This window comes from Phoenix dactylifera, chromosome 10, assembly GCF_051530095.1.
Source record: "Phoenix dactylifera cultivar Ajwa chromosome 10, Ajwa_hap1_PhDact_Kaust_v1.1, whole genome shotgun sequence".
NCBI classification, from domain to species: domain Eukaryota; kingdom Viridiplantae; phylum Streptophyta; class Magnoliopsida; order Arecales; family Arecaceae; genus Phoenix; species Phoenix dactylifera.
The window spans coordinates 24,552,006-24,574,803 of NC_143199.1; the positions used below are offsets into that span (position 1 = coordinate 24,552,006).

Sequence of the window (22,798 nt, forward strand, 5' to 3'; positions counted from 1 at the left end):
TAATGTAAGTATTACGTTTTAATTTGATTTGATTTGATTTGAATTTGAATTCTTGGTTGACTTATTGAGAGAACTGAACATATAAAAAGACTTTGGGTCCCAGATGTGAGTTATGGTTTTGGTGATTCTCCAATCCAGCACTGAACTCGACACCAAACTCAAATCCTAACCCAAAACCAAATATACATGACATTTAATACCCTTTATATTTAGTATAAATCTAAATTACTAGCTTCATGAGAATAGCTATCAGATAATTCCAATCCTCTATCCCACCCAATTTGGTTATTTATACATGAAAATTTTGAAATGAATAAAAAAATTTAAGTAGTTTTTGATTTTTCGATTTTGATTTTGGATTTGCAATTTTTTGGCTCACGGTTATGGTTTTTAAATTCAAAACCATTTGGTTTCAGCTTCGATATTTGAGGTGGTAGTGAAGTTTGGTTTTTATTTTGGCTTTTTTCACTAATAGCATCAAATCTATCTTATTGACATTCCTACATTATACTAATACTCTAGATTTTGATAGCTCTCCATTCTTGCTCCCTTTTTCTACTTTTTCATTTTTTTTCCTTTTCTACTTTCTCAGCACTTGAAAAAGTTGTTGGGTCAAACCTTGATTCTGCTTGTGGTAGAAGGATTCAAGCTTAGCCAAGTTAGCTGTACCTTAGGATGGTTTCACCGTAGACCGCACGAAATAGTGGATTCTATTCTTAAGGCAATGTCTTTACGTCGATCCAACGTTGTCTCATTTTCGTCTATTTTTTACAATTTGGCTTATTATTATTTTGATATCATTAGCTTTATGCAACATTCGCAATTCCTAGGAAACCACAGATCCAATAATTTGATAAGGAAATTTTACTTACTCAGAAGTTGCTGGTATTTGTATACTTTAATGCATTATAAATTTTGTGATGATTGTAAATATTTAGTGAATAGTATCTTCTCTATAAGAAAAGTTTAAATCTTTTTCTTTAAATCTTTACAAAATCAATTTACAGAGAGAAAAGATCTTGCTTTGAAATGTGTTGAGAAAATTAGTTTAAATTCTTAAAACAATTCATGCTACTTGCTGCTATAAACTCTATGCAATATTCGAACTCCTCAAAATAAAATCCTATAATTTGCTGATTTCAAATCTGTGCAGAAAACAAGTTCAATTTTTTAAAAGAAAATCCGAATAATTACTACTTTGAAATCTATTTAAAATCTGCTGTTCTAAAATTCGTGTAAAAGCCGTTAAATCAATTTAAAAAACGAATTTTTTTTCTGTTGTTTTAAAAATAATACAGAAATTTCTAAAAAAGCAACTAAAATCTAAAAAATTATCACAGCTGCTTTGATAACCGTACAAAAGTTAAAAAAATTGTCAATTTGCTAGATAAATCATCTTGTTTGCATATAACCTAGTCCTCCGCTCATCTATTATAAGATAAAATTAAAGATGAGTAAGGGCCACTTTTCTTTGCCTATAATGAAGGATAAGAGTGAAGTTTTACAAAAATAATTCAAAGCTGTGAGAAAGGTTAAGGCAAAATGGAAGATAGAAGATATACGAAGAAGACTAGAAAAATTATACTTTGAATCTTTCTATATATATTAAATACATCTAGTCTAGCAAATGAGGAGGATAAGTCGGAGTGAAATAGTTAGAAGAAAATGACAGAAAGGGAAGAGTAGCTCTATATACAAGATCCTTACGGATGGAGACTATGGCTTTATTTATTTATTTATTTAGAAGAAGAATCCTTAGGTTGGAAAGTAAAAAAAAATAAAATAAAAGGTATGAAACCCTTTGACCCCTAATTCCATGCAATGGAAAGTAACAACAATAAGGGACTTATCTTCTTGCTTTTGAGTAGACTATAGATTCTGTTGTGAACCCTAACTATGCTCTCAAAGTAGTAATTGATAGATAGAATTTCTTTTTAAACCCGAGGAGTGGCTTGCATAAAGCAAGGATTTATGACCCCTCATGTATTTCCAAATTAAAATAATAGATTTTTTTAATAAAGCATATTTCTAACAATAAAAATAGATCTCGTCTGCTGAAAATGTAACAAACATATTCTCTCATGTCGCTTATCAATTATGTCTCCAGAAATAAAAACAAAAAATGACAATTCATTCAATAGTTTGTACTAAATTACTTGGTACAAATATACATCTCGACCGTCTGATGCCTGCTCACCATTTCAAAGTCTACAAATGTGGTTCAAGAAATAGAATTGCTATTCTCGATTCAAACAAAACGTTGATTTGCTTACGAAACGCTTTTTATTTTATAAAATCTCCCATTTGTCAAAAAAAAAGCCATTCCTTTCTTTTAAGGACCAATCTATTTTTTATATATGAGATAATGAAAGAAATGACGTGCTGTATCAATAATTCCCAATCGAGAATTAGGGCTTTATATATACACACACACTTTCAAGGTTATCAAAAGACCTTTTTATTTGGGCAATGCCAAATGAGGTCGTGTTAGTACTTTTTTTTTTTATTTTGGGTGAAAAGTCGTGTAGTGCTTCGCCTAGGACATCATACCATTCATATTTTTTTTAATAAAAAGGAGTTCCATGATGCATATTATACATTGGTACATGCTTGCCCCAAACCCATTGCCTATGGAGCCTTGGGAAAGAAAGGGCTGCCTATCTTTAGCAAAAAAGAAAGGGCTGCTTATGCCCAACTCTTTTGGCCCAAGCCTGCTCGCATCTATAAGATCTAATCCCCATCCCGCGCCCCGCGCTGCCACGCCGGCAAGAGGAGAAAGAAAGCAAAGAAGCCATGGAGCGGTCGGCCATGGAAGGTATCGCGAACCGCCTGGCCTCCATCGAAGGGCTCTACTTCCCCGGCGCCATCCGCCGCCAAACCCCGGACGCCTCCCAGCGCAAGTCCGCGCTCCTCGACCTCCTCTCCCGCGACGCCCCCATCTTCCTGGGTCCTCTCTCTCCTCCCTCCCCCGGTCTATTTCTTCAACCCCCTAAACCCTAGAATTCTCACACTCAATCTCTTTCCGGTTGCAGAGCGCTACGGTTCGGAGCTCACCGCCGACGAGCTCCGGGAGTTCGAGGTGCTGAAGGCGGACTACGAGGTGGAGTGGCACCTGAACCACCTCCGGCGCGGCCGGAGCCCGACGGCGGAGGAGGCGCGGGCGAGGTCGGTGACGGTTAAGAACCGGCGGCGGGCATACATGGAGCTGCTCGTCCGAGGTGGGGAGTACTTCTCCGAGGACGCCATGAGGGAGCGGGAGCCCTACCTCCACCACGAATATTTGGGGAGATTTCAGGACCCGTCTTGCAGGGTCCTCTCCCGGCCCGGGGAGCGGTGGTCGGAGACGCTGATGCGGCGGTGCGAGGAGGCGATGCTGGTGGAGAAGATCCGAGGGGAGCAGCAGAGGCTGGGGGTGGCTAGGAGAGATTGGGTCGGCAGCGGGGGAGAGGAAGAGCAAGAAGAAGAAGAAGAAGAGGAGGATGACGAGGATGAGAGTGAGGAGGTCAAGGAGGAAGAGAAGGATGGATCGAGCGAATCAATGGTACAGTTTTGCATAAACTCATTTCTGGTTAATTATTTGCGATTATAATTTCTTGTCAACATATTGGTGCTTATTAGCATGCTGGTAGATGTATTTGGATGATCATGTTAAGTACTTGGAAGAAATAGAACACAAGTGTCTTGTGCAGTATTATAGAAGGAATGATCCAAGTTGATGGAAAGAAGATTAAAAATTTATATAACAATGCTATTCAGGGATAACTTCTGAAGTTTTAATAGTTTTTGACCATTGCACAAACTTTCAGGGGTTATCTTCACCTAATTCTCCTCAATCAATTTCACATTCATGTGAATCTCCCTTCTTTGGTATGATGAAACCAAGTTGTAAATAAATGTATCTGGTGAATACAAGGCTTCCAAGTTTTACTCAGTCATCAACTCTATGGTCGTCCTTGTTAAAGTTGTGGTCCATATTCTTTTGCTTTGATTTTGCAAATATCAAAATGAATGTTCATGTCAGGAAGGCTATCATATGCCTAAAGTGTTATATTCATCATTAGTTACTCAAATCTGGAGCACCTGTGGTGATTTATTTAGTTGCAAGCATGTGGAGATGGCACCATGAAAAATTAGGCTTGTTGGGAAGCTCCTATTGGATTTGGCGTGATTGGCAAAGAAGGGGGCATGGGAGGGTGTGAGAGAGAGGGAGCAGGAGAGGAGCGGGAGAGGACATCATGGGCCCCGATCCCTGCTGGATTAAAAAAAAAAGAACCTCTCAAGGTCCTTTTTTTAATCCTACCAGGATCGAGCCTGCAACCGCACCAATCTCCCTCTCCCTTCTTCCGCTACCTCCCTTCCTCGCCCCCTTCCCCCAACACATTCTCTCTCCACCTATCCTGCCAAATCCAGTAGGATTTTGCCTAACAGGCCCTTAAGTTACAAAATTACCTATGAAATAGGAATTATCTAATTAAATGATATTTGCTAACTATTATATGATTATTGCAGTCTAGTAAAATATGTGATATGAATATTCATATGAAAATAATGAATGGAGTATTGTAAGTTGACTAAAACAATTATTTTGATCTTCACATGTTCTAGAATATTATTGTTCAACATTACATCTTCACATAATATGGAACTAAGAGCCACCTTTGAAAGATCAATCCTAGTGCTCCATCAGCAATTATGAAAGATATAATTACTTAAGCCTAGGCCCTAGTAAAAGCTATGTTGTTACCCTACACATTTCTTCAACAATAAATCGTTATGTGTGATTTGCATAATAGAGTCTCATACACCTTCTGTAGATCAATAAAAGTTATTAGGGTACTTTGATTTCTTAATTTCCCAAGTAAGAAGGAAGCCTTACTTTATCCATCATTGCAAAAAAGGCTTTAAGAAGATTTTGCCGTTGACTATTGCCAAGGGTCATGTTGTGTCAATGAGTTTTCATAAAGTTTTTTATCACTAACAATTCATATTCTTGTGCCACCATTTCCCAATATAAGGGCTTCATTCTACATCACTAAATCATCACTAATACTATGGTTAACAAAATCCCTCTATCAGTGCAATTTAAATCCCCAATTTAAATCTTTACTCTTCACATTTGTCGTGCATCTACATTAATTCTCCATGTTTCCATCATATTTACATCCTCATCAGACAATTCTAATTTGTACAATATTAATTACCTAATTACTGCCTTACCACATTTTTTTCTTGAATTCTTGTCTCATGTAGATAATTTTTATATCTCTTTTGCTATTTTTCTTCTTATTGTTAAATGACCTAAGAAATTTGAAACTAAGCTAACATGTTTCTAGTAATATTGTTTTCGACTAAGATGTACACTTAATTATGATTTCGTCGTAATTAACTAGAAACTAGAAGTTAGTAAACTCTTGGACAAGTGTTTCATGACGTAAATCATAGTAATTTTTGGGGAATTCTTAAACAAAACCATACAATAATCTTGCTATATTTTGCCATGACATAGCCTTCACATATACATACATATATATATATCTGTGTGTGTGTGTGTGTGTGTGTGTGTGTGTGTGTCAGATATGCTGGTAGAGTGGAATGCTTTGAAGTAACTTATGCTAAGAAGGATATTCAAGTCAATGATACCTCTTATGAGAAGAGGTGAAAATGTAAGCTTCAAATTCAAAAACATGGTGAGAGATAATAGAATATTCATGCTTCACTTCCTATACCATTTCTATTCAAAAACACAATTAGTTGAGAAGCATATAATAGAACAATTTTAAGACTTTGTTTGATTATTATCAAGTAGTAGACTTTGATAGATTATTATGAAACAGTAGACTCATGGGAAATTTTCTTTCATTCAAGGAGTAAAGAAAAGGAATATGACATCCAGAAAAGCCAGATATATACTTTTTGATATAGTTTGTTGTACTGCCCCATTACTATACTAGGAGGAAATCAGTACGAAACTTAACTTCAAGTCGGTCCAAGCCCCGTACCGAGGCGTACCGACCTGTATCGAGGCGTACCAAGATAAAAATTGAGAAAAATGGTTAGAGATCTATTTTGGTACAAGGTGTACCGAAATCGATAGGGTACCGAGATTGCGGATCTTGCTTTTTGACAATGGATCTTTCATGTGGTGAAGCTTCTAAAATTATCGTACATTTTGCAAGTTGAATTCATAATAGTATATAAAGATTATACACTATCTTTGAGAAATTTTGAATAGGGCAGACACCACTTCAAAATTTAGGATACATGGCTTGATAACATAAAAGAGTTTGGGTGAGTGTCTATAGTGGAAGCACAAATATTTGAGATGGAATTGTTAATTCATTGCTTAAGTGAAATCAGTGGAGTCAGAGGATCTAAAAATGAGAAACCAATGTCTGATGACATTGTGAAGTAAGAAAAGAAGTAATTCCTGGTGAAATTAGATTTAAGAACTGAAGTTAAAGAATAAGGCATAAGCAAAAGATAGAGAAGTAACCAAAGTTTGTTTATAGGTAGAGAGCTCCATTGGTGTCGGAAATGTAGAGCTACATAGAAAAGGTGATTTGAACATAATAAATCATGTCATGACCATCATATTGACATTATTATAATTTATGATTGATGGAGGGTGGGTTGATAACAAGAAGGTGGATTTCCTATCATTTTCCCTTATTCATGCAAGACGACTTGATAGAGTCTGGGAGGGCAGTATTATCGTAGGTTGAGGGCATTAGTCATGATATTTTTAGGGTGGATAACATTGACTGACCATTGCATCTTTCTCATTCATTTGACATATATTTTTGTTATCTTGTGTAAGGATGATCATCTCTGAAGAGATTTGTCTTGTGCCAACATATCTAGAGGTGGTTACAAAACTTGGGGCAAATAATGTAAATATGTACAAACCAGTGGAAAGGATAAATTTAATGGCGTCTTCAGCCCTTCAAAATTATGTGCTTATTTTTTGATCCTATACTCCATTCTCTTTCATGACCTGATGGCAGAGTCATTTAAAGTCTTTTTTTTTTGTAGGGAAGGATCTCCTTGGAATGCTAGCATGACATACTCATTAAATTTAAGCACATTTTGCTCTTAAAGCCTCAAGGATGGTGGTTCTGAGGTTTTTTCTTTTCTTTTTCTTTTTCTTTTTCTTGAAGTGGCAATGTCCTAAAGAATAAAGTTACATTGCTCATTGTGAACAATTTGGAACAAGTATAAACAGAGATTGGGAAGCTGATGTACGTCAATAATCTGAGGATTCCTATAATATAATATTTAAATTTTTCTTCTTCCTATAATATAATATTTAAATTTTTCTTCTTTAGTTTTTCCTTTGATATGCATAGATTTATTATTGGGATTGGTTATGGGACTTAAATTTACAATATGAGTGGCAAAGTCCTTTTCAATGTACAGTGTGTGCTTAAAGCATTGTAGATGACAGGTGGGTTTTTATGTAGATCTCTAAATTATCTTAGGGATATTTCCTTTCTTCTAGAGAAGTGGAGTGTAGGAGTATTTGGTACTCACTATTTGATTAGGCCTTCAACAACATCATTTGTCATGGACCTACTAACCCCATCAAACTGGGTTGTGAATTCATGGTTTTGTTGGTTACTTACCACCACAAATTGAACCCTTGGGGAGAATTTATAGAGCCGTGGTCTATAATGTACTGTCTTCTATGCACCAAATTAGTGAAGATGAGGAAACATCCATTTCCCTTATCTTTTTTGGATAATGATGCAATGCATTATAATAATTTTCTTTTTATTCCGGAGCACCTTTTTGGATGCTGCTATGAATTTGGCATTGTAAGTTTTGGTACAAGGGGCAATCACACATGGAAACATATTTTAAGGATGAATTATTTGGAGTTTGATAGGAGATTTATTGACAATTATTTAAACGTATAAAACATCAGTTTGGGAGTGGCAGTAACAAGATTAAAAGTAGTGTTGTTTTGTATTTGTTTTCTTTTAGGGAAGCCAATTCCCATCACCTAGATCAGAGGGACTATTGTATGTATTTTGAAATATCTTTCAAGAAAATAGTTGATTAAGAGAGTGGCCATTGCCTTTAATGTGGCTAATGCTCAATTTGATGCTTCCTTCAAAATTCATACGCATTTGGTTGTTGGTGATTGATAAAAGATGCTGATGAGATGAGTTGCATTGCCTTCACTGGTGCAACCAGGAAATAAAAAGATCTTATAATGCAAAGCTGACCTATTAGAGTTTGGGTTCACGCTGGGAACTTATAATTTGGATTATAACCTTTTTTATTCAAAATGAGTAAAAGATATTATAGTTGGGTGAGAAGAGCTGCACCTTGGAAAGCCTTACACCGTTGGCCATAGTATCTCACAACTTGGGTTGATGGGCATTATTCTTCAATCATGTGTAGCTTAGTGCGAATCAAGTGATGAATCAAGTGATGAACCTATCACTGATGATAGGTGGGTGGGAGATGTAAACTTTTTTTTGGGGGGGAAAGTCTGTACCTTTGTCCTTTGACCTGCTGTTGTACCTTGTGGTTAGGGTGTCAACATGTTGGATCGTGTTTAATCCAAGTCCAAAATTTTCAATATGTCCAACTGGCCAACTCAACCCAAATCAAGATAAAATCAGGCCTGCAGTTTGGTCCATCTACTTCCTTATGTTTTTTTAAAAAAAGGAAAGGAAAAAGTCTGTTACCCATAACACTTGCTGTTTGAGTGAAAAGCTGCCGCGCACTAAGGTAATAGGTTGCACTATTTGGCTTTATGATAATCTATCTGAAGGGTCCCTTTAATTAAGGCGCTATCTGAATTCTAATCTTGTTATGTCAGCTTCAATGGTATATGGCTACATATATAGCAAACAAGTACCATTGAAGCTGGTTCATTTGGCAGCATTGTCTGGCAGTCTTTTTTTCCATCAGCCATCCACATATTTTCAAGTTGTTTCTTACATCTTTCATCAGTCAGTTCATCTCATTAAACTCCTATGTATGATCTCTTAAATTTTGACAGCGACATGTTTAATAGAGGTAGGTCTTTGTTTCAGAAGCCAATTAAATAGACCATTTCGAAAAATTCTCGGGCAACATATTGCATCATTTTCTCTTTTGTCGAATGTCTCATCGTTCCTTTCTTTACAAATGTCTCCTTCAATCAAACCATGTCAATTTATGGAAAACCAAAGGCCAGAACCCCCCAAATGACCACAGTTGTATGTCCCGGTATTTTGAAGCTTTGTGACTGAAGATAGTAACTGAAGTGGATTCGAAGTCATGCATATGATGAAGCTTGATTTTCCTGAATTTTCCTGACTGCAAGATGGCTGTAAACAGCTTGGGCTGCTGAAAGCCATTGACACAAAATTGAAAATAAAACGTCGCTGTTAGTTGTGCATCAACTCTGAAATGTTGATGCCGGATTTGACAGCTAACCATTAAAATCTTCTCAATCCAACCAAATTTGAGTTCTGTTGCATATGAAGGGAAAAGCTCTAGTTAATTAATTAAACAAATGAAGCTGCTCCAGAAAATCATGTGTAGTTATGCTAGTGAAAATTTTATCTAGTTCAGCTGCATCTGTTTTACCTGAGTCAAATCAAGTTATTGCACAGATTGTAGTATTGCTAATGATACCAATGCCAGTCAGCACCCAGTATGGTACAGCAATTGCTGACACTCATCAGCAGGCTATGATGCTCAAGTACTATTTTATAACAACATTAGGTTTTGTTCCATCATTATTCTGATAGCTGTCATTATTATCTTCTCTGAGTGGTGGTACGATAACAAATTTTTTTCAAAATATTCCCGTATAACTATCCGCATTTGGGAAGAAACATCATACCACCCTGACACGTGGGGATCACGAGCTTGTGATGCTTCTTTCCGAAAGAAAAGTTCTTAGAGTTTTCTCAGCAATGTTTGTCATATTATTATTTTCTATTATCTTTTATTCGGTATTTGAGACACTATTTGTAATCAGTAAACATATAGCTTCTTTGATGCTAGATCCATGCGACCATGTCTACCATTCTTAATGCTTGCTCTTGAGCGCAGATGCATGTAGACCGTGAGCCTAGCAGCAATGGTCAGGGTACAAGTACGGAGCCTTACGAGCAGACATTATCGGTGGAAGAGATGCAGGATCAGCTGGAGCAGTTCACTCATATAATGCAGCAGAAGTTTCTGGCAGGAGAAGACACTGAGCATTTGGACTATTCTAAAATAGACAATAATGAGAGACTGGATGATCATTGGCTCAGGGAGGCAAACAATGATGCTGAGGAGAAATACTTTGAAGAAGATTAATGAATGAAATGCTATCATTTTCTCTGTTAAATGTAACACCTTTTCCTTTTCCTCTTATGTATGGATGAGCTCTGGATAACCTTTTGTAGCACCTTTTCTTCTGCCTTTGGTTGTGCAATGCAACATAGGAAAGTTTGTTTCAATACTTCTTGCTTGTACAAGTGCAGCATCCTGTTGTACATATACTTAATTCTGCTGCTTTAGATTTTTGTACTGTAAATGATGGAAAAACTTGAGGTATTGGCCCCAAGCTGTCTGAAGGCTGTGGATGTAAACCTTAAACAGACTCTTCCATTTCTAATCAATAGAACCCTCCTGATTTCATCTCCTTCTTGGATTATCCTTGCCAATTTCCATCAGTAAACAAATTCTGTTAAAAAAAATAGAGAAATGATGGTGCCAACATACATTGATTGATGAGATGACAATTATCCATTGAGTCCTTTGCATGTTCAGAATAACTGATATAAAAAGTGATGAGGTAGTTTTTATCCTGAAAATTTTGTTTATTGAAGATATCGCAACCATCCATTGTAAATAATATTGTATCGGATCAATCAGGCGCATTATGTGTGCTGGTGAACCAATAATTCCCTTACTAAAAGGAAGGGATCGCAACAATCCATTAAATAATCTTGTATTGAATCAATCATAAGCATGTGCCAGCAAATTAATAATTGGCTTACTAAAAAGATTATTGGTTCAGAAAGACCTTATCACAAAAAAAGAGCCCCAATCATATCAGCATTTCATTTCATGCATGTATAATGATCAAGGAAATCTTTACTGAAGTAATGCAAATCAGACACCAAGCAAATCATTACATCTGGATTCCAAAGGTTTTTGTTAACGTGCAAGTTGGTTGATTCATTTGCTGTTTGAAAAAAAACTGTTGTCCCATGCGTGATGTAAAAGAAATTCGATGGCAAGTTGATAAAATCTTATACTAGCAATGCAACACCAAGTGGCAAAGTGGACATAATGGCAAGCAAGATAGACCATTCTTTAGCAAATATGTCGAAGAATCTTTTGAAAATTCTGACAAAAAATAGATGTGGCTTTGGTGATGATCATAAGGTCCTGACAATCGCCTTAATTCAGGAAAACCACAAAAACTATTTGAACTCCAATATGGGTTTCACCAAAAAAAAAAAAAGGGAAAAATTCCAATATGGCTAGTTGGCTATTTGAACTCAAATTTATTTCTTTTCTTTTCCTTTTTTTTTTTTTGACACCGCCTCTCCTCTAAATCCATAACTAGAATAATTCTTATATGCTATTCTGCTAGATAATATTGTCCTTAAAGGAAGATTCTTTTCATCTTATCCTTTATACCATGATAGTACATACCAATGTGTAATTCATTTATATACAACAGTATACGTTCCCCTTAGTATTGAAAACATGCATGGTTTTTTTTTTGCTTTAATACGGACATGTATTTACATACAGTATGGTCCTTCATACCGCTCTTAATTGTAGCATCTAGCTCAATAAATTGTCTCACAAATTCATAAGCCCATTCAAGCAATATGTTGATAGAATTTTCATAACAACTAAAAAAATAAAATCTTGGATAGTTTTGATTAACTAGAATATATGTTTGAACAACAGATCCTTGACTAGTACATGAAGTAACATCAATGTTCAAATTTCAATTCAAAGCGACAATACGAAAACAAGCCAAAGGTTGTTTTCTAGGTTTAACCGAACCTTGGGCAGAAACCAATCCCCAGTGGTTGGTTTTAGACTCTCCCATCAACGGAATTCGGCATTCTTGAGAAAAATATCGGGGGAATCCGGGACGTCCCTTTAACCATAACACCCTCAAAAATTTCCATATTACCCATCTTCCTTCTTCTCCCCTTCTTTGTTCTCGTGCTCCCTCCGCGGCCATTCGATCCCCCAAATCCAGCGAGCTCTTGTCTCTCTCTCTCTCTCTCTCTCTCCCTCCCTCCCCTTCTCGTCCTCCTCTCCTCTATTTCCCTCAGAATGAAACCCTAGCGATTCCAAACTCTACCTTCTCTCCTTCTTGTTCTCGTGCTCTCTCGGCGGCCATTTGAGCCGCCAAATCAGGCGAGCTCGTGTCTCTCCCTCCCTCCCCTTCTCATCCTCGTCCACTCTCTTCCTCCTTTCCTCGCTTTCCCTGAGAATGAAACCCTAGCGGTTCCAAACTCTACCTTCTCCCCTCTCCTCCTCTGTCTATCCCAGAATCTAGGGCTTCTACGTCGATTTTCCCCCTTTTTTATGAATCGAGGGATCTTCGCCATTAAATCCGTAATTTTTCTTGTTTTCTTTCCATTCCAAGGCTTTTCTCCTATATTGTTCTCTAATCGGCTTCTTGGGCGGTCTAGGGTTCGAAATTTTTGATTTTGTTGTTGTTCGGTATGTTGGGGCGAGTCGATTGAGCTGGTCCGAAGGGTAAAGTGGGTATATTGGGGGGGAAGATATGTACAGGGATCGAGGAGTGAGCGGGTCGAAGTTGGAGATCGGACCCCTCGATCGGAAGCGGATCAATGATGCCTTAGACAAGCACCTGGAGAAGTCATCGCCGTCGACTTCTCGTGGGTTGACCGGGAGGGAGAAGGAGCGGCTCTCCGTGCCGTCCACCTCTGCTGGAAAGCAGCTGGACCACTATCGGGACCAGCGGTCTGTCCCTCTTTCCAAGAACAAATGCTCCGATGGTAAGTGTTTTTCTACTTCGTTTTTTTTTCTTCTTAAAATCTCAATCTTCTTGCCTTTTGGGGTTCTTTTGATTTTACTTTTATTGTTAATTTTGTAGTAATGGTTGATATTCTCCAGCGGAAGATATTTTTTCCTACTCTCTATTGTTGTCCCTCATTTTTATGCATGTCAATATAATGTTTTTGGACACAAAATGTGAACTTTTGAAAGGAAATCATATGGATAGCTGCTGACTTGGGCTGGATCTTTTTCTATGTAATTCTTTTGCTATTTCGCCATTTGGATTGGTCAAGCGGTTACTTCGGGCAATTGGAAGTAGTTTATACTGAAAGTGTTAATTTTTGATGTAATTGGTTGCTTTGAATTGTCAAAAAGTACAATCTTGGCCGCACTCATAAGCTTGTGAGGAGATAACATAGCAGTCTGACGAAGAAGTCTATAGTTATTGGTCATATTAGTTTTTGCTGGAATCCTCAGACAATGCTTTTATAAGGGCTCATCTATGTTACTGGTAAACTCATAGTATATGCTGAGAATATCTGTCAGAACTTTTGTAATTGAGAGTGCATACCAAGGATGATCCAGGTTCATTAAAGATTAGGAGCTGAACTTCATTTATTGCATAAATTTAGATAACTTTTAATTTGTTTGATAGCAAAATGAGAAGTCTACGTGCTTGATTTCTTTTTGAAAAATGACTTAAATGATGAAAAGCTTTAGACTTTGGCATCATTGTGTAAGATTTTGGAAGCCAATGATGAACCATGACTTTCAGTTATCTGAAATAAATCATGTGATCTTATTCTCCAGTCCCAATTAAGATTTGCAGCCATTAGTGTTCTCTTGAAGCTGTGATGATTTTGTTCTGAATGTGGTACAAATTGATGTGTGATTTCATGTGCTGAAGTTTTGGTAATTTTCCTTTTACTACTTTTTTTCTTATACATATATATTTATATGTATAATCCTTTTTCGCATCTGTTCTATGTGTTCAGGTTCTGTTCTCTAAAATGTGTCAATGCTGCCCCTCTTTAGCAGTCTTACAATCATTTTAAATATGCTTCTGCCTTTTCCATTCTTTTTATACAGAAGAATCTGAAACAGACAATGAAGAGTCAGATCTTAGTGGTTCTGATGGCGATGACACATCTTGGATTTCATGGTTCTGTAATCTAAGAGGGAACGAGTTCTTTTGTGAAGTTGATGATGAGTACATACAAGATGACTTTAACCTTTGTGGGTTAAGCAGCCAAGTTCCTTACTATGACTATGCTCTGGATCTGATTTTGGATGTTGAATCCTCTCATGGTAAGCATAACTTTACCTGTGGTCTTTATGAAGGACTTTGGCACAATGGTATAATATTGCTCATATAACATGAAATATGAATATCCAATGAATTCTTTTTACTTAGTAGCTTCTCCATTTTTGAGAATATTTGGTACTTCTTGAAAATGTTAAGTACCTTGTTGCTTCATGTTTTACCACTGCTCAGCACTATTTACATTTTTAATCTTTAGTCCTTTTAAGTTTTTGAATATATAGTTTTTTTGGTTCATTGATTTCTCCAAATCAAGGCAGCTCCCACTTACGCACGCACACACACACAAAAGAAGAAAAAGAGAAGCAAGCATGTCTCAAACCTTGCTCACAACAATACAAGTGATAGCTAGATAAAATTTCCATGTATCACGTCCCATAATGCCTTCATTTGCATTGCCGGAGAAAAGTTGGCTGCTCAGGACTTGGGTAATTTACCATAAAGTTTAGAAACTTAGTTTTGATTTTCTTTGCTGGCAGCTTCAGTGGTGTTAACTTTTGTTTTGGAAGCTTTGATTTTGTTATTAAAAAAAATCCAATTTGTCAACTTGGAATTAGGAATCAGCAAATCAATAGGAAAATTTAAGAACTTCTTAAATAATAAATTAGGCACAACTCTAAAGATTATCATAATATCTAGAACCATTGGCTGCATTGTTTTGATGCTTCCATTCTGAAACAACTGAATTGTAATTATAAATTTATGCATACAAGAAAAGCTGAAATGTTTATGACTTCAGCTTTAACATGACTGAACTTATAGCAAACTAATTCTCTAAATTGCTTTTGGAATGTTGCATTGCTTCCAAATATTCTCAGAAGTCTGAACTTGTAGTATCTAAGTTTAATTAGAGGAAACACTTTTTTCCATCTCAAGCAATGAAAAAAATGAAGAAAATATCACAAGGAATTCAATTCTGAATCATTTTGGGTTCAAATGGAATCATTTTGGTTTGGATTTTGCAGTTTTATATGGTAATTTAATCGTTCTAACCATGCTCTTATATTATTCTTGGTTGATCTTCCCCTAGCCTGTAGGTGCTCGATCCGCATTTATTTATTACTCATCCATTTTTTTTAAAATCACCTTTATTTGGGGTGGGATGTGTCATGGATCCTTAGCGGTTTATTAGATTAAAAAAAATATAAAGATCCACACAGAAAAATAGAAATATAAAGAAGAAGAAAAGGAAAATAGAAATCTCAGAGGATTACTGATAGGAAATCTTACAAAAAATTTGAGTCTAAGGTGTTGACAACCCATTTGATCCAATCTTTGGAGAGCCTTTTCTACTAGCTGGAAGAAAGCTAGAAGGACTAAAAACAACACATAATTAGGTATAATAAGCCAGATTTTCCATGTGATTCGCAACCAAATTGTTTTCTCTAAATATATGAGAAACTACCACATAAGTGGAATTAGCCAGCGATCTGATTTGCTGAGTGAAGCATCAAAGTTTCTAAAAAATATGCGCATCAAGGTTCACCATACGTTGCATATCACGCTATACCGAACTTACCGTACCATACTAGTATTGACCTGAGACTTGGTATGGAGGGTGTACTGAGTCTCGATATGTTGAACCCTGTATTGGGTGTCCCAACACCATATCATTATAGTACCGGTATGAGGTCCATTAACAGGATGACGAACCTTGGGACAAATTCTTAAAATCTAGTCCTGGATCCTAGGATAGTGGATCATTAAGAAGGTAGTGCGTTTAATGGTTAAGAAGGAAAGGACAAATCACATTGAAGAAAAAAGTAAGGTCAATAGCATCTTCAAGACTTATCCTATTTTCTCCTCCACTTTAATTGCCTCTCCTCTGTCATTTTCGTATTTTGATGGCTAAAACCTAGGTCTCATCTTATTGAGCCTATTACATTTTCATTTATAGTTGTATTATGACTATTAAGTGGCGAGATACTTGGGTTGGTGGGTTGGGCTCGAGTCTCTATAAAATAAAATGGGTTGGATATTGGTATACTCCTATCTACCTGATTATAAATGAGCCAGGCATGCATTAAAACATTTTTTTTTGACCCAACCTAAACTTGACTCGACCCACTATTTGCTACCCTTAAGCAACGTAAGGGAAAATTTTATGGCATCATATCTGTTTAATGCTAGTTAAGCAACCACATTTAATTAACATAGTGAGAAACAGGAATGATAAGATTTCTATGTGGTTGAACAAAGAAAGGGCTATAGCAAGTGTATGGGTTGGGCCTATTGAAGATGAAGTGGTAGAAAATTCATCGAGATACCATAGTGAGAAATGTGAATGATGAGATGTCTGTTTGGTTGAATAAAGAAAGGGTTAGAAATGAGAATGTTTGAGCAAGGGTAGGGTTTGGGCCTATTGCATGTGAAGTGTAGAGAATCCACTAGCATAGAAATGTGCATCCTCTAGAAAAGATGGGCCTTCGCCTTTCTTTAAAATTTTGTTACAAGCATGCTCTTGAACCTTTAGGAGGTTTCTTACCTCCTACATACATCAAACAAAAGAAAGTGAAAGTAAATTCTATCTCTACACTATACCATCAATTTAAGGCTAAAATTAACTGGGCTTGGGCATAGCAAATCCAAAATCTTGGACATGCCAGGCCCCAAACCCATGCCTGGAATAATATATAATCAGGGATGTGCCACTGTTTTCCATTCCTAAATTTCATAAGCTACAGCAACTTCTCATAACTTAGGCTGTAAAATAGTAGCTGGAATGGGAGCAGGAGCGGGTGTGGTTCCGAGTTGTATAGATGTATTAATTAAAATAGAGCTTGATAATTTACCATCTCAATATAAGGTGATCGCTTAGGAGGATAGGTAATGCTATTATCACCAGAAGCAAGGTTTCTAGATGCTCCCCCCTTTTAAGTAATGAGATGTCTGTACCATGCTATTTTTGAGGTACCACATCATGTGATGTGCATAGTGGAGAGTATATTTTAGGTCACCTGGAGACATATTTGTTGCTCTACCCTGCATATTAGTCATAGGACTGGTTGCTTGGTTATTTTATTGCTCTAGTGTTCTTATCGTTAGATTCGTACCTGACGTTGCTATTTGTGGCTAGGGGTGGCAATTGTGTCGGGTCGGGTGGAATGCGGGTTGGGTCAGATATTGCTCGGGTTGTTTCTAGGTCGGATCAAAAATTTGTCAACCCAAACTTGACCTATTTATTAAACAAGTCAAAAATTTAGATCTGAACCCAACTTGCTTATTAAACAAATAACGCGACCTAATCCGCATAATATGTTTATTAAATAGGTCAAGTCAAGTTAAACTAGTTGAATAGGTTAAGTGGTTTTTTAACGGATTTAATGGATTTAAATTGGTTAAATAGGACAGAAACAGGTTAAGAATGTTTTAAACGGACAGCTCTTAAACAAGTTAAATGGGTCAATTCATGATCCGATCTAATTATTGAATAGGTCAAAATGGGTTAAAATAGATCAAAGGTCTAAATTTGAATCCAACTCATTTAATAAATAGGTTTAGATAGGTTGACCTGTTTATGATCCAAACCCATTTAGGTCAAACCCAAACTTGCTTAAAGCAGATCGTTTGTGGGTTGGATTGATAGGTTAGGTCATGAATTACCACCCCTATTGATGGCATGGTCGGCAGGGGGGAAACATATTACCACCACTTAAATTTTTAGTGTTCATTTTAGACAATTTGCTGTTGAAAGTTGGCTTTCCTTTGTGTTTTTTAATATAAAATTTAAATCAGTTGTTCATGATATGATGTGCACAGTTAATGATATTGGCGAGAATCTTTTCTTATGTTAGGTGTCTTCTTTTTGTTATGTTGCTAGTTCAGTTATCCCCATGCTTTAGTGTATGACAAACAACAGTAGCATATGGGATCTTTAATTGATGAAGAAACCTTCAGGATATGTTGTATGCTTAAGCTATGCTATCGTTATCCTTAATTCTAGTTTCTCTTTGGAGTAATCAATAGACTCTTATACTGGTTCTCTTCACACTGAAATGATTATTACATGAGGGGATCTCCTTCATATCATGCTTACAATTTTCAATAAATTAGGTCTTTCTTGAGGTGTATGTTGTCAAAGATAAGGAAACCAACATATTGTGCTTATGTGTTTATGACATGCAAAACATGTCAGGCAAATGATTGATGAACATATGCCTATACTTTAGTAAAATATCTTGTATGACATTTCTTTTTTTAAATTAATACTGTAGAATGAAAGGGGAACTATTTATCTTTTCTGTGCATTCAAATCAAGCATAAACTTATATAATTTTACTGAAATATTTTTATAATTTCTTCTTTTAAAAAGTACATTTTGGAAACACTGTTCAGAATGGTACCAGTAATGAGGAATGCATATTTGTCCTGGGAGGACTTTTCCTGGTAATAATTCTATTTTCAAGATAGATGCCATTGCAGACTCTAGTATTATGTCCCATGTCAATGTTTCTTCTCTCCTTGTGTCAGTTGTTACTGTAGTGTTTCCCTCTCAATATGAAGCCTTGGGAACTGATTTCCATGCATACTGTCAGTTGCATTTGTTCAGTGTGAATGTGAAAACTTCGTTTTTCTTCCCTTACACCCACTTCCTTGCAATAATTTCGTGCCTTACAGAGGTCCATAATCCATATATTACTATACTAGGACCCGTATTTCGAACAATGTATTGCAGGTTTAGTTTCATTTCCACTTTTGGCTTTTCCTGACAAAACAATTTGAAAGGCAATATGTGGTGCAACTTACAAGAGCCACGGATGAACAATCATATTTCTTGTTATGCTTCTGATAGTACTATTGCTTGTAAAAGTCTTGAACATGGTGATAACCAAACAAACTTTTTCTAGTATACAGTGTTACTTAAAGGAGCTTGGTTGAAGTATACACATTAAAAAAATTAATACATTCTCTGGTTTGTGATATATGGATTAGCTTGTTATTATTTCCCTAAAACACAAATCTTTTTCTTAATTTTTGCATTCCTGGTGTTTTTAACTTTTTTTTGGAATCATTTACGTGAACATGTTGCTATTTCTAGACCTTTGAACCTGTCTTTATGATGCATTATAAATTTTAAGATGATAAGCCAATTTCTTATGAAAATCAAACATGCATTTTATGTTCTATTCCATTGCATGTAGATGTTTGTGTATGGAAAGCTAGATGCATTTTGAGAGCATGTGGCCCAAAATGCTTCCTTATGAAAGCCGATTATAGACTTCTCCAATGAATCAACACCATTAATCATGATGTATGATGTTTTAATTGGCTAGAAACTCAAAAGTAATTTATACTGAAGGTACCTTACCTATGTATCAAGTTGGCGCATAATGAATGATAGCTATATAGTTAGTGAGAAAGTATAGTATTGATTATATAATTTGAAAAATCCAGTCATTGATCTTTATCTACATGATGTAAAATACATCCAAGTTAAAAGCTAACTTATTTAAGTAAAGATGACATCATATTTGTAACATTGTCAATTTTGTATCTATTTGATGCATGGGTAGAAGACCTCAAAAGTACGTGATTTTGGCTTCTAGCTAATTTAGATGTTATAGAGCATGATCAGTGGTGTGGATTTTTATTTCGAAAGGTCTTTTCAGTGATTTTTATTGGGAAGAACCTAAGGCCAAGTGCTCCCAAAAGTGTATTTCGAAAGGTCTATCCAGCGATTTTTATTTGGAAGCACCTAAGGCCAAGTGCTCCCAAAAATGTTCTAGCTTTATCTATACATCTATATATCTATCTATTTATGCACACAGTATGAGAGATCGAGAGAAAGGAGAAAGGGGGGGGGGGGGGGGGAAAGAGAGAGAGAGAGAGGGAGATGCTTGTATGTAGGCACACATGCATACACGCACATAATACTGAAAAATGTTATACATCAATTTGTTGACATTGAATATTTTCTCTAATTTGAGATATATGGATTAGCTAGTTAATCGTAAGGCTTTATGTGCTTTCCTGAAGCACAGACATGTTTCTTAAGTTTTTACATTGCTGGTTTCTTAACACTTAATATGGATCGCCTCTTTGAACATGTGGCTGTTTCCTAGACCTTTGAAATCTTATGGATGCACTACCTGTTTAAGATAATAAGTTAATTTCTTCTGAAAATCAATCAGGCACTTTAGGTCTAGCGGATTGCATGTACCATAGTTCTTTTATCTGGATTATTTGCGGTCTAGTAACATTGATTGGTTATGGTCATCCAAATGCACAGGTGATATGTTTACCGAGGAACAAAATGAGTTGGTTGAGTCAGCAGCAGAGATGTTATATGGTCTGATTCATGTAAGATACATTTTAACCAGTAAAGGGATGGCTGCAATGGTAAGCTTTCTCTTGGCTTTGATGAGTGCTGTTTACCATAGTTCATTTTTTTTTCTTTAAAAATTTTTGGCTTGAAAATAACTATTTTAAGTGGAAAATTATTGCAGTCAGAAAAGTACAAGAATTATGATTTTGGAAGATGCCCTAGAGTATATTGCTGCGGTCAACCATGCCTTCCAGTTGGGCAATCAGACATTTCTCGATCCAGTACTGTGAAAATCTATTGTTCAAAATGTGAAGATATATACTATCCAAGATCCAAGTACCAAGGCAGTATCCTTTCAATTTAGCAACTCTTTGAACTTTCACACTCTGCATTAAGAAATAAATGTTTTTACACACCCTCACAAACTAACACCATACATGAAAGTTGAATCCTTGCTGTAGGATTGGAGCCCTATTAGCATGAAATTAATGATAGGCAATCTGAGCTGAGGATCTACATCACTAATCATAATTTACAGCATTTTAGATTTTTTTAGAAAAATGTTTTTCCTATGTATCTTACCTTTGAATCAAAGTGAATAAGATATAAATTGTTAGCAATAAAGTTGTTATGCTTATATGGTAAGACCATAATATACACATTTTAAACTGAGTCAAATGTCAGTCGAGTTCTTCTAAACCAAAACATATTAATGTACCAGGTCATTTGCCCATTTTGCATTCACTTTGATACCTAAGTAAATGTTGAAAATATATGATTTTTATGTTAAATGTTGTAGATCATGATCCAAGATATGGTTTCTCCATTTAAATTGCATCATTGATTTTGCAGTGGTGGAATTAAGACTTTGATAGTACCAATAGGATTTAAGCGCACATATGTGCATGCACACGCATGCTCTATAACTTCCTTTTGAGGCTTCAGTTAACATGAACGCCAGTCCAACATGTCCATTATGGTTTTGACTTCCTTTTAAACCAGTAAACCTCCACAGCCATGCTCTATAACTTTCAACAACATATAATGCAGGCAACTCTGCGTTGAACTGCTTTTGGTAAAGTCTTATTTTTTATCTGAACATCATGAACCTCAATATAACTGAATACACCAGAGCTTGCTCTTCTAGTTTTGGCTTTCTTTTGCGAGATTTTTCTTGACACTCTGTAGATGTTGATGGAGCTTACTTCGGTACCACATTTCCTCACTTGTTCCTGATGACGTATGGACACCTGAAGCCACAGAAGCCATCGCAGCGATATGTTCCAAGAGTCTTTGGCTTTAAAATTCACAAACCATAATGTTTTATGTGGCTTGTCATATCATGAAACGGCTCATGGGTGGTGGTTTCTTCATGCTGTTCATGGAGATGCTTTGGCAAGAGCAAAGCTGTTGCAGTGAGAGTGCATCATCGAACTATTTCCTGATTTTATGCAAGAAAACATCTGATTATATAAGAAAGCATCTGAAATGTGCTGACCTATTCATCAAGCTATAGTGAAGCTATTGTTTTATTTTATCTTAACTGTAACTAAAGAGCCTGCGCAAGTTTTTCATGGTTGCGAATTATTTGTAATGCCTCAGTTATCATATTTGTCAATCTGATGTATGCTTGAGTCCATAGCTCTGGGTGATCGTGTGCATGCGTGTGCGCCTGCGCGCTTCATAGACTATGAATTTTAATTTATGGTTAAAAATGCAAATCTTGCATGTGGTGCACAAGGTTTAAAATAACAATTCATAAAAATTAACATTTTTTTAAAAAAATATTGTGTCTTTACTTCAAATTTAGCCAAAATAATATGTAGTCTTATGCTACTATAGTTATATGTATGAGGATTTTTAACATATTAGTAAATATTTGCGTCTTAATGCATGAATAGATTGGCAACAATTGCAAAACCAAGGCTATTTCATTGGATATATTTGAATCCATGTTATCAAAATCTAATTTGGGGCATGGCTTTGCTATATGCAAACAAAAACCATTATCTTCTTAAAGCAATCTCATATGTACTTCTGATGATGAAAAAACTAAACAAAGCTTTATTTCGGGAGTACCGAAAAATGCTTGTCTAGTTGTGCAACAAAATGCATTTATTAAATATAAATCGTGAGCCTGAACTTGAACTCTATGGAACTCTTGGCATCTACGATGAACAACACTTGTGTGTGTCACTTTGCTCCTCTGATCAATAGTG

The 22,798-nt window shown here is 36.1% G+C and overlaps 2 protein-coding genes across 2 annotated transcripts; both read left to right on the forward strand.

The window, feature by feature from the left end:
• The first annotated feature begins 2,696 nt into the window (after positions 1–2,696).
• On the forward strand, positions 2,697–10,636 carry LOC103716342 (coiled-coil protein). The gene is made up of 3 exons (XM_008804300.6): positions 2,697–2,947; positions 3,033–3,541; positions 10,057–10,636. The coding sequence occupies exons 1-3, from the start codon at positions 2,794–2,796 to the stop codon at positions 10,306–10,308; spliced, it is 915 nt and encodes a 304-aa protein (XP_008802522.3). The 5' UTR covers positions 2,697–2,793; the 3' UTR covers positions 10,309–10,636.
• A 1,445-nt stretch (positions 10,637–12,081) lies between these two features.
• LOC103716340 (casein kinase II subunit beta-1-like) lies at positions 12,082–22,218 on the forward strand. Its single transcript, XM_008804298.6, has 5 exons — positions 12,082–12,992; positions 14,083–14,301; positions 20,544–20,653; positions 20,761–20,926; positions 21,768–22,218. The coding sequence occupies exons 1-5, from the start codon at positions 12,758–12,760 to the stop codon at positions 21,896–21,898; spliced, it is 861 nt and encodes a 286-aa protein (XP_008802520.4). The 5' UTR covers positions 12,082–12,757; the 3' UTR covers positions 21,899–22,218.
• The last annotated feature ends 580 nt before the right edge of the window (positions 22,219–22,798 follow it).